Below are 15,071 nucleotides of genomic sequence, written 5' to 3' on the forward strand. Positions count from 1 at the left end.
CCCTTCCCTCTTTCCCCTCCCCCACTGGGCTCCCCTCCCCCACCTCCAGTCACTGGTGGCCTGCAGCCAACACTGGCCACACTGTCCGCATTCAGGCCTCCCCGCCCTCCTGGCCCTCTATCTCTTCCCCTGGCCTTCCCAACACTGCACTCTCTCGCCACCTCCCAGCCACCCATTCTGAACCACGCGGACCCCTTCCGTCGTGGCACCCTGCACAGACGGGGCCCTTAGTCCCAGGCCATCAGGCAAGGGGCTTTGGAGGCTGGAAGCAGCCCGGCACCCACCGGGCCTGTCCCGCTGCCCCTGGCCCTGCTCAGCCACCCCTGCCAGGAGGAAGATCGCTGTGTCTGCAGAAAGCTGGCCTCTGCCCCTGCATTCCTGGGTCTCGCTTCCAGGCTTGGGGAGCTGCACCCTGGAGTTCTGCCCACTCTCCTAGCTTCCTCTGGGCCCTTAACCCCTTCCTGCCCCGCAACACCAAGGGCCCCAGCCTTGCCACCCAAGGCAGAATGGGTGAGATGTGGTCCCATATTCTCTCTACCACAACTAAGGAAGTGGGGATGGACAGGCCTGACTCATCAGGCCTCCTCCTCCTCCTGCCCGTCCCCTTAGCTTGGTGGGAAGCCCCCCGCTGGGGCCGCCATCCCTGTGACTCCGGTCAAAACCTCTGGCCTGGTGGTTTCCGGGGAGAGAGCCTGGCAGAGAAAGAGCCTCGGCGGCTTCCTCGGTGGGGCGGGGCCAGCCGTGCCAGCCTCAGACACTGGAGAGGGTGGGAGGGTCCCCTCCCCGCTGAACCTGCCCAACCGGGGCAGGGATTATTAAAGAGGAACACCCCTGACCCACCAGGGCCAGCACCTGGCACCCCGAGGGTGGGGAGCAAAGGTCAGCAGGTGCCGGCGGTGCATGCGGCGTGGGGTGGGGGGTTGCTCGCTCACCTCACCCGCGTACCCTCCCCCGACTACGCAGATCCTAGGTTTGCCAGCATGGTGGGCACCACTGGCCTGAGAGCCCTGAGGGAGGGGAGCTGCTGGCAACGCCCTCAAGAATTTCCCTCTGTTTTGGAGCTGGGGAGCGGGGTCAATCCTCTCGCGGGTGCCTCTGCCCGTCAAACCAGGCCACTTTGCTAAGGTTTAGCGCAGGAGGAGATCGGTTTCCTCCCGCGACCTAAGACGGAAGTGGGGTGGGGAGGGGCGTCCAGACGCCTCCCGAGCCCTCCACGACGTTCCCTCCACGGCTAATCTCCAACAGCGAAAATGCACCTTCAACATTTCCATTTAATATTTACATTCAAGCAGGTAATAATTGGAAGCTTATAGTTTAGACATTTCTAGTAGCAGCAGTTTCTAGAGAGCTCATTTAGCTTTTTAACAAACTTTTTTCTTTTTTTTTCTTTTTGCACATAGAAACAACACATCCATGTGTACGGTATCAAAAAATATATACCAAGGTTACTGGTATTGCAGTTCCTGGAAGGGGAGGAAATGAACATCAACCGAAATACTGAATGAACGGGGAGAAGGGTCAACAGAAAATAGTTTGTCTGATATAGAATATAACATGATCTAGAGGAAACTCCATAAATCTAGGTTTTTATATTTCAATATATAAATACCTACAAATAAATATATATATATATCAGCCCAAAGGGGGTGGTCGGGCCTTTTGAGCTCAAACGATACATTTCAATAATAACACCACGTACAAACGGGAGTAAAGTCTGCACTTGACAAGTTAGCACGGTTAAAATATAATACTATAACTCTGAGACCGCTGCCTGTGGCTGCCCTGTCAGTCCCGGAAGTCCGCGAGGGAAGGGAGGGGGCACGCACCGCGTGCAAGGCGCCAGTTCAGGGCAGGGTCGGGCCGGTCCCCCAGCCAAGATCCCACAGCCAGATACAGAGGGATGTGGTTACCCGGCTTCGGGCGTCCTGGAACTGGGGGCCAGCCAGGATCTCCCGCAGAGGGCAAAAGGAGGATTCCTCCATCCCCAGATCCCGGGCGCTAAGCTCCCCACGGGGATGGCGCTTCCCCTTCCGACGCCCTCCGGCTACACGGTCACGTACTCCTTGAACGTGACGGTGAGGCAGTTCGCGGTGACGTCGGTGATAATTATATTCCCAAAGAAGGGCTTGAATTCGCTCAGGGGCTCCTCAGGCTCGTCCTGGGCCTCGGCTGGAGGCTTCTCAGCCGCTGTCGGCGCAGCTGCCACTGCTGCCGCCGTCGCTGGCACCTCAGGCTTCACTTGAAGGGCGTTGGGCGGCTCCACGGCCTCACCCCGCGTTTTGACGCAGCGCAAGTCTATGGGCTCGTCCAGATCCGAGTCCAGCAGGATGACCTCAGGCTGCGGGAGGGCGGCGGCAGGGGGCATGTCGGTGGGGCGCTCCGCAGCCGGGCTGCCTCCCAGGCAGGTGGGGGTACTGATGCTACGAGCCGTTAGGCGCTTCTTGCAGGGCTCGCGCTCGCCGTGGGTCTCGGAGAGGCAGCGCTTCCGTGCGTGGGAGAGATTTAGGCCCACAGAGTGGTGGTGGTGGTGGTGATGGTGGTGGTGGTGGTGATGGTGGGAGGGCGGGTGCGTGCTCCGGGCTGGGTCCCAGGCCAGCAGGTCAGGCTTGGTGGTGAGCTGCAAGGGCTGCTCGCCAAAGGCCTCCTTGGTCGGCGAGAGCTTGCGGGAGACAGCGTCCTGGGGCTGCGGGTCACTGGCCCCCGGTGCCTCCTCCTCCCTCCTCTTAGAGGGCGCTTCCACCTTCTTCTCCTCTGCACCCGCTGCCTTTTTGAAAGTCCTGTCGGCCTGGGGGTGGCGCTCCTCGGCAGCACGCTTCTTGTGGCTGGGGGAGCGAGCCTCGCCCTCGGCAGCCTCACCGGACTTGATCTTCACCGCCTGCATGCCATTCTCCATGTACTTGCTCATGACGATCACAATGCGCCCGTTCTTGTTCTTGTTCTTGACGATCTTCATCTTGCCCCCAATCCCGTTGCCCGGTACTGCCTCCTTGGGGGCCGGTGTCATCCCGTTGGGGGGGCCTTTCTCAGAGCCTTTGCCTGGAGCCCCAGCAGCACCAGCCAAGGGCTTCACAGCTCCCAGGTAGCCCTTGGCTCCAGCGCCATGTGCCCACTTATCGGGCGGGTGGCTCTTGGTGCCCAGGTCCGGGCAGGTGGGGCTGGGTGCCTCCTTGTGGCCGCCCTGGTACTGCAGGTCATACATCTTGGGGTCCGGCTGGTAGGGGTGGTGCTTCTTGCTGTTGAGCTGGTAGTAGTACTTGCCGCTCTTGCCAGGCGGTGGGGGCTTGCCCGCCCGCTCCTTGCTGTGTGGCTGGTACTGGTGGTGCTTCTTGCTGTTGAGCTCATACTGGTGCCCCTGGCCCTTGCCCTGAGTGCCCAGCTCCAGCTTGGCACGATTGTCAGCGGAGGAGTCCTGGAGTCCACTCAGCACATTGGAGCGCCGTGCAAAGGTAGGTACCTGGGGACACGGGGGTGGGGGGTGGTGGGGGCAGGGTGGTGAGAGGAAGGATAAGGTCAGCCCCAGAGCATGTATCCAGCATCAGGAGTGTCCCGCTCCCACCCAGGAGGGGGCTGTGGGAGGTCAGGGAGAAAGGAAGTGGAACTGGGGTGCTCTGAGGGTGCTCCCGAACTCCCCCTGCCCTGTAGGCCTGGAAGCAGCTAAGGTGGCAACTTCAAGGGAAAGACTCGTGGGTTGCCCGCGGATCAGCGACTGTTCTCACCTGCACCACCAGTGGTTTGGGCTTTGGCCCTCTCTTCCGATATCCCATCAGCTGCTCCTGCCGTTCCCTGGGGGGAGGGAACAGAGGGCAGCGCCGTTAGCCTCGGTTGCCTCCCCTCCTGCTAGTATGCCTCAACCTGCAGTGACGGCCCCTCTTCAGAGAGCAGCCTGGCCAGCAAAACCCAGAGGGATCGAGAGCTCAGGGCAGAAGGTCAACCTGCCGCCAGCTGGGCGCGTCAGTCCGGTCCCAGAGTCCCGCTTTACGCTGGCATTGACCCTCATCCACCCAAGAGGTCCTCCTCCAAAGGTTCCCCTATCTCTGAAGTCCGCACCTGAACTGGCGCCCACCCCCCACCCCTCCCTCTATGCAGGGGAGGCGGCCCCTCGGGGCTGGGTTGCTGGCACTGGTGCCCACAGCCTTGGTCCCATGGTCCTGCATACAGGGGAGTGGGCGCGGGGGTCCAGGGGATACAAACAAGCTCAAAGGAGGTGTACGAGGACCACGTCCCTCCTGTCAGAGGCACGGGATGCTAATGACCTCATTAAGATTCAGATAACGAGTGTCGCTGGCGGAAGAGAAGACTCGTTCTTCTAAAGGGTAGGCACTAAACCGGGGGAGGGGCTGCGCCCTTGTTTACACAGCGGCAAATGAGCCAATTAGGGGCTGGGGGCGGAGGCTGGCCGCAGGGGCCAGGGCCTGGCCAGGTTCGCAGCCACCTGGTAAACCTGCTCCCAGCCGCAGGGACAGCAGGGGCGGCGAGGCTGGGCTGGGCGAGATGGGGGTGGCGCGCACAAGCCCCTCCCCCTCGCTGAGCCCGGCCCCCTCTATTTCCAAATGAATATAGCCCACCGGTGGTGGATCGGGTCAATACAACTGCCAGGCTTCCGCCTGCGGCTTGGCCAAGGGTGACTGATGGTAGGGGGCGGATCGTCCTAGCACTGCCCAGTCCTCCACGGGAGAAGGGGCGCCTCTCCATCCTTGGCCGAAGTTGCTGCCCATTTTTGGGCCAGAAACTTGCTCTCCAGCGACCCTAATCACCCCTTGCCGGTGGGCTAAGCCAGGGGAGTTCTGCCAAGCCAGGGCCTGACTCCAAAGTTGCATGGCATTGCAACAGCCTGCGTTTTAATTCTCTGGGGACCCATTACGCAACATGGCATCAGCTGCTGACATGGTTACAGGGTGGTGAACTCCCAGGTGGAACCGGGGCAGGATCCCTTCTCCGTGCCCCCCTGCGTCGCGGGAGAGCAACTTCCCCGCAGGTAGCTTGCTCCAAGGGTCTAGAGTTTACAGTTTTAGCGCCAAATGCACCGCAGGAAATAATGCAAAATAAAAGGGGGTGGAGGGATGGAAGGCAGCAGGGTGGCCAAGCTCCGCGTGCTCTTGCCGCTCCTCCCCTCCTCGCCAGCCCTTCCCCCTTCTGTCCTCCCGAAACAGAGAACCACAGCCACTGGCGGTGAATCCAGCTGCAGCAGCTGCAGCGTGACAAGCATCTGTGTGCACGAGGATGAGCTCCACCTCAGATACCAGCCCACACCCTTTGAGCCAAGCTCACCCACTAAGTAGCCCAACGGGGGTTGTGAAGGGCACCCAGCGCCAGCCAAAATCTGGCCCCCTCCCATCCCAAGCTCCCTGGGGGTAAGGGTGGGGGCTTAAGGTCTTGTCAACTTTTCTCCAGCTCCCAACAGGTTAAGTTCAGTTCCGTGACGTCGGACAGTTTCCCAGTGCCAACTCCCTTGGAGCTGCCCCGCGACGTGCCCTGGCCAAGCGGCCGGTAGCTGCAGGAAAGCAACACCTAGGCTCTGGGGGTGGGGCTCCAAGGTTGTGAAGGGAGAGGGGGGCCGCGGGGGACCAGGCGCAGCTCCGAGTTCTCGGGCAGCTGTAGGGCCACCCGCACGCACCCATTCTGCAGTTTCCCCAAAACACAAGTCTTGCCTTCTCTGGCCCTGCCCCGCCCCCACCCCCAGGCTGCAGCAACCGCCAAGGACGTTGGTTAGAGCCCAGGCCGCAGCCGTGCCGTTCAGGCCCGTCTGGGGGAGGGGGTTACCGTGGGTCCCTCCCAGCCTGGTCCCCCTTATTGCTGCGTGGCCCACTCTCCCATTCCCGTATAGGGTCCCGGTTGCGGGCGGCTGCTGCTAGGGGACGCTCACCTGTTCTGGAAGGCGATCAGCAACCGGGGGTCCAGGATGTTCTCCTCGGGTTCCCACGTGTTATATCTTGCAAGGGAGAAGGGAGGGGGACACAGCGTAAAAAAAACCGAGCCAGCTTTGCGGCCTCCAGGTGGGGAATGACATAAGGCCCTACTCTGTCTTCATGAACCGAAAGCTATTTAGCTGTGTATGTGGGGGGGGTGGAGGGTAGATTTCTGCAGGCCTGACACGGTCCCTGATACACCCCTCCCAAGTCAAAATAAACACACAAGGGCAGGAAGAGGAGGGGTAAGGAAAATGAAACTAGCAGTTTATTTTGCAGTTGTCAAGAATTTTAAGCATGTTACTGCGACATGTTCCAAAGCCACTTTGCTCACCAGGAACCCTGCGTGCAAAGCAGCCGAAATGCAAAGTCGCAGTCCCCTCCTCCTCCCCAGCCCCGACTCTCGGCGAGGGCTTCAGCCGTTCTCCATTTGACCCCTAATCCGATAACTGTCAGCCGAGCGGGCCCCCCCCACCCCCTCGCGGCCCTGGAGCCCGCTGTCACGGGCAAGCACCCCTAAATACTCAGCAACACAAAAATATGCCTCTGTGTGTGAGAGAGTGTGTGTGCGTGCCTGCGCGTCTGTCTCCATCCGGTGCCTTCGCATTTCAAATTAAAAAAAGAAATTCCCCACCAAAAGCGCTGCAGTGACAGTGCCCAACATTTTCTGCCTTTTTTCTTCCTCTCCCTGCACCACTAGGAGGGAAGAGGCACACAATTGCATTTTCGTCGCTTTTTAATTTTTTTTTTTTTGGTTTTGCAATATGGAGCCGTTCGGTGGAGGGAAAGGGGAAAGGAGCCATTTTCTGCTGCACATCAGTCAGTGCCTGCGCCCTCCCTCCCTCCGCCGGCCTCCCCGGCTCGGCCCCGTGTCTCTCCAGCTCCTCCGGCTCCTTTTAGTGCATAAATTAGTGATGGCATTTCCCGGAGAGCGGAGCACAACACAGGGCGCAGGGCTCGGGCTCGGCGGCTCGGCTTCCCCAGTGCCTGCCACCGACTTCCCCACCCCCTCCTCCCTCCACCCCACCTCCACCCCGCCTCCCGTCCGCTCCCCCCACCACCCCACCAGCCCGGCGGGTCCCGAGCCCCGGAGCCCCGCGCCGCGGCACCCGGCTCCTCCGCCCCTCCGCCACTACTTACTTGGGGGACCAGCCTCTCCATTTCACCAGATACTCCACTCTGCCCTGCGGGGGGAAGAGACAGCACTCCATCAGCTTCCGCGGGATCCCCGGCTCCGGCCCGCAGCCTCCCCACCCCCTCCCCGCCTCCTCGCGGGCTGCTCCGGCCGCCGCTCCCTCGCCGCCTCCCCCGCGCCGCCCTACCTTGCGGATCCGCTTCTTCTCGATGCTCTCCACCGCGAAGACGTGCTCGCCAACAGCTGGCAGCTCCATGGCCGAGCCGGAGCGCGCCGGGGCGCGGGAGGCCGGCGCGGCTGCAGACGCTGCTGGCTCCCGCCGGCGCCCGGCTGCCGCCCCGGCCGAGGCGCCCCCGCCACCCACGCCGCTCGCGCTGCCGCCGCCGCTCGCCCCGCTCAGCCCCGCCGCCCGCCGCTGCCCGCGCCCGCCCCGGCTCCCGGCTCGCGCTCGCTCAGACAACTGAGCCCGGGCCGCGGCTGCACAAGAACTCATGCAAATCCGGACGTCAGCGGGCGGGGCCTCGCCGGGCCCAGCTCGGCGTCAGGGGGCGGTCCGTGGTCGGGATTGGCGCAGCCGGGCCTACCGGAGGCCCCGGTCCCGGGCTCCGGGGGGAGGAGGAAGGACGCGGGAGGGGGTTAGGAGGAGGAGGAGGGCGTCGGGGAGGTGCAGGGGGAGGGATCCGCGAGCCAGGGCAAAGGAGGCTGGAGGGAGGGAGCGGGATTGGGCAGGAGAGGTGTGTTGGCTGAGGGCGGAGTAGGGTAGAGAGCGCGACAGGGTCCGGAGGGTCTCGGCCGCGACCCCGCGCCTTCCGCCCGGCGCTGTGGCCAGCCCCTTCGCCTCTCATTCTCAGTGTGCACAGCGCCGGGACCTCTGCTGGGGGCCACCTAAGGGTACCACTGTCGTTTCCAGTTGCACCGAATTGCGTCATGTGGAGACGCACGGAGAACCGCCGGCAGGGGGCGGAATCCGAGCCGGGGCAGCTCACTACTCCCACCCCGCGTGCCCCACCGCCCCGCCCCGCGAGGCTTTGAGCATTTAGGAAGGCGAAGAATGGAAGAGAAAAGGCTGGGAGAAGAGAGAGGACCGGGTGCAAAGGATCGTTGGGGGAGAGCGAGGAGAAGAGATGAGGAGGGGGGCAGATGAACAGCCAGCCTGGGGCCCTAGCGCTCAAGAACCTTACCAGAAGGGGGCTCCGCGTCCGGCCGCACCCCGAACCAGATCAGCTTCCAGTTTACTTTAGGCCCTCTCCTTGGCGGGGTGGGTGCGGGATATCTAGTTTCCAGCAGCATTACCCGCCCCACCCCCTGAGGCCAAGCGAGACGAGAGGCGGGGAGGACAGAGAAGGGGCGCAATGGATGTCCCGGTCTGCTTGGGGAACCGAGGGGACTTCGTGGGGTCCCCGGTAAAAGCATCGAAACAGGAAGCGTGAGAGCTGAGAAGAGGTTGAGGCTGAGCAGGGGTAGATGGGGTCGCGCGAAGGGGAGGTGAATGAAATGGCGAAGGAACCAAGCATTCGTCATGAATTCGCGTCCCCGACGCGGCAGGAGAAGCCGCCGAGTGTGAAGTTTAGCACCTCCGGCGGCGAGACGGCGCGTTCTGGCGTGGCTCTCCAGCCTCCGGGTGGGGGAGCTGCTGCGCCCCACGCGGCCTCCCGAAGGCACCGCCCACGAGGTCGCGAGCTTGGTGGGTTACGGGGTGGGGAGTGAGGGGACCTAGGAAGGGGGCAGGGCAGCCAGAGTGGGAGGGGCAGGGGCGCTCCTGGCCTGGGGTGTGTCCGGGCCCCCGGCTCTGGGCCCTTGAAGGACCCAGAGCAGGAAGCTTGCGCAATCCCTTGGCTGAGCGTCCAGGGAGAAAGAAAAAGAGCAGAAGCCGAGCGAGAGTGGAACGCGAGAGGGGGCCGGGCAAAGAGCCATCCATGTCTCTGCTCCCGCCCTAACACAGCGCCCGATTACGGGGTGGGGACTGCGCGGGGACTCGAGCGAGCCGGCGAGGGGTGAGGTGCGGAAGCGAACCCCCAAAGCATACGCGGGGCTTGTGTTCAACCAGGAATCCGGTAAAAGCCTGGAGACTGTCTGGTGTTTAAGAACGCACACGTTGACTCTCCACCATTTCACTGCCATCTCGCAGCTCCGCTGGCGGCTCCTGCTTCTGTGGCGGCCGCTGCCTAAAGTGACCCCTGAGCTTCCTCTGCCAGAGGGGTCCTGGGGGTGGGGCCATCAGTCAGGGGCTCGGTCTACAGTGACTGTCCTTCTGACAAGCTCGAAGCGAAAACTCAAGATTCCCCGAGGGAGGGGCTGCCGGTCTTGGTGAAGACTACGCCTGCCTGTAGTGCTGGGGACAGGAGTGGGTGGCTCTCGGGGATGGGGCGATGACTCTGGGAGGAGGACACAGGGAAAAGTTTTTTCTCCTCCTGTATTTTTGGCTTTTCCCTGATACTCTAGTCCTGGGCGAGGAGCACTAGTGTGGGACAACTCGACCACCGAAGGGAAAAGGTCCCCGAGTTTGGAGCGGGGAGTGCTGTCAGCGCGACAGTCACCCACACTGAGCCAGCCAGCTGCCAGCCCATCGGCTCTGTCGGGAGGTCTGCAGCGACCTTGTCCTGGGCAATCCCATCGTCCGCGGAAGGGCTGAGATTCCCGACACTCCACCTAAACCCCTCGCTAGAAAATCCCCTGGAAAATCTGTTTCTAATGGGTGTTTCCGCGGCGTCCGGGTCAGGGGGCGCCAGGAGAGGGCGAGCGGCCGCTGCAGCCTCCACGCCGCCAGGGGCGTCGGACTCCGCAGGCCTCGGCCGCGCTCACTCGGCCTGCTCCCCTCTGGGGCCCTCGCTCTGGACCTCGGGGGCCACGCGGCGGCAACGGATGCCCCGACGGCGAGTTTGCGCCGGAGCCGGGCTGTGCCTGCTGCCGAGCTGGGGAGGAAGGGTGGTTCCCGCCGGCCAGTACAGCGGATCTTTTCTGGAGCTTCCTGTGCGGCGGTGCGAGAAGCCGCCAGGCTCCCCAAGACTGCGGGAGGCGACGTCCCCCAAAGAACCTCAGAAGCCCTGGGAGACCCTGGCCGCCCCTGCTCCTGGCCTTTCTGTCACCACTGGGAAAATGACCGAAATACACAAGCACCCGCCGAAAGCAGCAACTCGCTTCCCGCTTCTCTCGCGCGGTTATTTATTTTGTCCTCTTAGAGGGTGGCATGTATGGAGACCCGAGCCCTAGCCTCACCTCTGGGGTGTGGCCCTAGACCACCCATCACCTGCCACCAGGTGTGGGGAGGAGCTCAAGACCACCGGCGGGGAGATGGGCAGCAGGGAGGAGGCGGAGACAGAATCTGGGGGGCAGGGCGGGGCGGTGAGCGCCCTGGAAGCCCCCCTGGTGAGCCCCGCGAGCCCCTCCTGGAAAACCTCCCCTGGGGCCTCCCCTAGCATCCCCTTCTTTCCCTGTCTGGGCCCCTCCGAGGATCCGCAGGCGAGTGGAGCCCAAATGCGGGATTCCCAGAGTACTCAGCTGGGGCCCTTGCCTCTGACCCGGGGTATTCCGGGCCCCGCGGGAAACCAGGGAGAAAGGTCGAGAGTCCGCGCATTTGGCGCTGCCCGCTCCCAGCCAAGGTCAGCTCCTGCCCCTCGGTTCCGCAGAGGGAAAGAAGCCTTTCAGGTGCCACCTCGGGCTGGGGCCCTCAAGGGCCTCAGGGGCCCCAGGAGCAGAGCGATGCTATCTCTCTGAGCCGCAGGCTCTATCCCCTAGGGGAGAGGGACGAAATAGGGCACCCTGGAGAAGCTGGGAACTTTTTAATGGCTGTGGACCAGAAGGTGGTCACTGAGAGCCTGGGTCCGAAGGGGTGTGACCCGCGCCAACCCGGGAAGTAAACGACTTAAAGAAACCCTCTCCCTGAATGGACGCTCTCTGTAAGGAGATGCCACCACCCGCCCACGGAGCCCAGATCTGGGCTTTGCCCGGAAGAAGCCGCCTGTGACTTCCCGGGCCAGTCCCTGACTCGGAAAGCTCTCGAGTTAGTGTGGCTTTCTAGGCTCCCGGAGGTGGATTTCAAATAGCCGCGAGAGAATTTGCCAACAACGACTACAAAATCTGCCCAGGCTTTGACGAGAGCTCATTTCTTTCCTTTGTTCTTAGTAGAGGGACTTGCCTTTGACTTTAGCATTGGCGTTTGTGATGTTGCACTTTTAGCGGTGGTTTTGGGGGAGCTGACCTAGTGGGACTGTCCTTGTATGGGGGGAGGGGAAGAAGAGCGGGGAGGCTGTGTGGGAACCCTGCACTCCGCCCCCTGCGCTCTTTCCGAAGGATGGCTTTGTTCCTAAGGGCGCCCCTCCGCCCTCTGCGTCTGCACCCCCCCTTGTTCCTGATCTTTGTTACGCTGCCCGCGAAGGGTCAACTTTCATTTGGGTGGCGAAGCTCCGGACGTCCCCACGTCCCTCCGCGACGGATCGCTCGGGGCGGGAGCTGAGGCTCCCGGCGGGAGGGCCCGGCAGGGTGCGCGGGCGTGGCGACTGGCCTGGCGCGCCGCGGGACCGTGGCCCCTCGGCAGGTCCTGGGCAATCCTTGGGGCCACACCAGCGTCCGCAGGGCCGCGCCTCCGTACTGCGGCACGCGGGGGTCGCAGGCGCTGAAGCGGGACGGATGGTTTTCTACGACGTGGGCTGGCCCACCCCCTCCCAACGTCAGGGCAGCCTCCCAAGCCCGCCCAGAAAAGGCCACCCGGCCCCCGCCCCATGCTCGGCCGCGGGGCTCCCGCCGGCCTGGAGATATGTGCCCTCGCGATCCATATTTCAAATATGATCTTTGGAGCCGCTTCCACTGCCCGCCGCCGCCGCCGCGCGCTCACAACGGCCTCTGTGTGCTGTGTGTTTTTCATTTGGGGTTCGTTTGCCCAAGGTCTCCCCGCGGGCCTCCTCTGCGCGCGAGGTTCTTCCCTCCACGCCCGCCCCTGCGTTTTGCTCTCCGGTGCCCCTGTTGCGCCCCCCGAACCCAGCGGGGCCCATCCACAGAACAGATTTCTTTCTTCCCTTTTTCCAACCTAGAGCTGCTGCAGCAAACCCGAGAATGAAATAAAAATCGCCTGGCGGACCCCGAAGTGGTCGTCAGCCGAAGCGCAACTGCCACCCCCACCCTCCCCCCCAGTGCAATGCGCGCTCCTCTCCCGGCCTCGCGGCGCGCGGATGGTTAAGCGCGCGCCCGAGGGGGTATTTGGCAAGGGGGGAGGAGCGGGGGTGGGGTTGGGTGCCGAGCGCCGCGGCCGGGGGAAGCAAGGCCCGCTCTCGTTCCCCCCCACCAACCCTGGAGTGGAGGGGCGGGCGCGATCGGAAAGGCCCAGTGCGTCTCCGCCTCCCTGGCTGGCTGGGAGCCGAGTCCGGCCGCGGTCCGGAACCGCGAGGACGCTTCTCGGAGGCCGAGTCCTGCGTAGCCGGAGCTGGGGAGGGGGCGGAGGCTCGTGAGCTGCGGCCGCGCGTCGCCAGCCAGCCGATCGATCCCCAGGGGCGGGAGAGCGGCGAGCCTCGCAGGACACCTGGGGGGGGGGGTTGTTCCCTGCAGGATCGAGGGGCGAACGGAGGGGGTGCTCAGGGATCCGGTGACCGTGGGATGGCGGCCGGGAGGGCCCATCCAGAACACAGCTGGGCCTGCACTGCGGGGCCAGGGGTGGGTGGTAACGCGTAAGACACCCCCCAGATTCCATATTGTCTGTATCAGGGCGGCTCGGGCTACTTCCGGAGCTGAGTCTGGCCGCTGTGCAACTTCGTCCCTCCACATTCAGAACCCCGTCCCCACCGAACCCCACCCCACCCGTGATGACGAGGTCGTCGGACGTGGTCACCCAGTCTATCCCTCTCGCTCCGCCCTCCAGAATCCTGATAGAAATGTGTGGGTGTCCCCTCGACCCCACCTCCGGAAAGATCCCCCAGGTTTGCCCTAGAAGTCCACCTCCCCGGCTTCTTCCGGAGGGCCGCTTCCTGGGATGGCTCTTGAGAACCCCCGAGGAATCCCCTTAGCTTCCGGAGGACCCTGGCCGCTCCCTCACCTGCCAGCTCGCGGCGCCCAGGCAGGGGGGCCGGGGCAGGGGCGCCGAGGAGCCTGCACTGGCTACGCCCTCCCCTAGGGGGCGGACTCCCCTCGGGCTGGCGGCAGTTGGGGCCTGCCAGGGAGGGCAGCCCCTCGGCGCCTTTGCTGGAGTGGGAAGGAGACCTGCACGACAGGCAAAATGCGCGTCTCGCTGTTGTGGGGGTGGGCAGAAGAGCCCGTGCTCCCTGCCTCTGGCACAGCCTTCCCCCACCCCCTCAGTCTGGCGGCGTGGCTGCTGCTTTTCCAGCCAGAAACAACAGGCCCCAGAGCGACTTTGAACCTTAGGAGACCCTGCACGTCCAGGACTGACTTGTCTCAATGGTGAGGGCCATTGTTTCCCAAACCTGCCCCTTGCTCAGTGCCCGTCCACTCCTGGTGAGAAGTCAACAGGAGGAGCATATATACCCCTTTTAATTTGAGGTTTTTTTAATAAAAATATCTCAGATCAAGAGCATCACAAAGCCCCTTGTTCTGTTATCAAAGGGCCAATATGAAGCAAACTGATATTTGCAGATTTCCCCAGAGAACCCAGCAGGTTTCATACAGAAATTAGTGCCAGGGGCAGCCTAGAACAGAAGCCCCACCAGAAACACTGAGTCCCACCAAACTGAGTTCAGTGAAAAGAGTTGGCTTGGCGGACATATGCCACTTCTTAAAGTCCCTGACACTTGCCTGTAAGGGACATTCCCCTGGGTCGTAGACTGGGAAGGAGACTGAATCCCCAGAAGATACCACCGCTAGGGGAAAGAGACCCAAGTTTGCACCTCTGATGGAGACAATGGCCTTGAGAAAGGCAGGAATGTATCTTTGCTGGTGGGTAACCGAGATTATAATCACTGAAATTCCAGATAAAGTTCAGTGTTTCATTTTTTTCTGGGCTCATACAGGCACTGATGGAAAGAAGAAATACGGCGGGTGTCGGTGTGTGAGTGTGCAGTTGATACAGGGCCGGGTGGGCACAGCCCGCCCCCCCATGCTTCCGGGCAGGACCACTTCTCCAGCAGGCCCAGGAGGCTCAGTGCCAGTGCCCACAATACTTTTAGGGGCCCAGGAAAATGTTCTAATTTACTTTTTAGAAAACTTAAAAAAAAATTGGTAAAATATACATAACATAAAGTTTACCATTTTAACCGTTTAAGTGTCCAGTTCAGTGGCATGAGGCACATTCACACGGTGGTGCGGCCGTCACCACCATCATTTCCAGAACTTTCTCATCTTCCCCAAACTGAAACTACCCATTAGCCAATAACTCTCTATTCTTCTCCACCCAACCCCTGGCAACCACCCTTCTACTTTCTGTCTGTATGGATTTGCCCAGTCTGCATCCCTCATATAAGCGGGGTCATACAGTAGTTGTCCCTTTGTGTCTCGTTTCTTTCACTCAACATAATGTCTTCAAGTTTCATCCATGGGGTAGCAGGTGTCAGAATTCCTTTTTAAAGGCTGAATGATATTCCATTATAACTATATTTAGTTTATATTAAAATGAGAATCAAAACCTTTAGGTTGAAGAAAATGTTTTCATATATAATATTAATGTGTTCATCTGTATACCAATGCAGTTATAAACTCATTTTTTTAGAAATGCTTTTTGTCAATGAGGAAGGGGCCTGCCAAGGCAAAAGTGTCCAGGGCCCATGAAAGTTAGATCGTTGTCCTGCATTGGGAGAAGTTTCAAGAATGGCACCTCTGGGGAGACTTGGAGACTGGGGACCACCAGCTCGCCCAGTGGATGGGTTCAGGTGAATCAGTTGTTGGCCAGGGACGGATGGCCCTGGGGCCCAAAACACTCCCTGCATATGTGCCCTGGTACCTGTAGGTGTCCTGGGGCCCCTTCTCCTCACTTGGGGATGCAGATTTCTGCCTGATGCAACTGACATAAAAAACATGTCAAAATAAAGGGAGCACCAGGAAATAAAAACACAAGGCCTGCCTTTCTTCCCTTCTTTTATTAAAAGCATTCAATC

The 15,071-nt window shown here is 61.6% G+C and overlaps 1 protein-coding gene across 1 annotated transcript; it reads right to left on the bottom strand.

Moving 5' to 3' along the window:
- Nucleotides 1-1,253: 1,253 nt before the first annotated feature.
- On the bottom strand, nt 1,254-7,497 carry CBX4 (chromobox 4). Its single transcript, XM_033090474.1, has 5 exons — nt 7,229-7,497; nt 7,047-7,090; nt 5,864-5,929; nt 3,717-3,783; nt 1,254-3,454 (listed from the first exon to the last, which is right to left on the bottom strand). Exons 1-5 carry the CDS (start codon nt 7,295-7,297, stop codon nt 2,045-2,047), a joined length of 1,656 nt encoding a protein of 551 aa, XP_032946365.1. The 5' UTR covers nt 7,298-7,497; the 3' UTR covers nt 1,254-2,044.
- Between the last annotated feature and the right edge of the window lie 7,574 nt (nt 7,498-15,071).

This window comes from Rhinolophus ferrumequinum, chromosome 21 (genome assembly GCF_004115265.2).
Source record: "Rhinolophus ferrumequinum isolate MPI-CBG mRhiFer1 chromosome 21, mRhiFer1_v1.p, whole genome shotgun sequence".
Lineage (NCBI taxonomy): Eukaryota > Metazoa > Chordata > Mammalia > Chiroptera > Rhinolophidae > Rhinolophus > Rhinolophus ferrumequinum.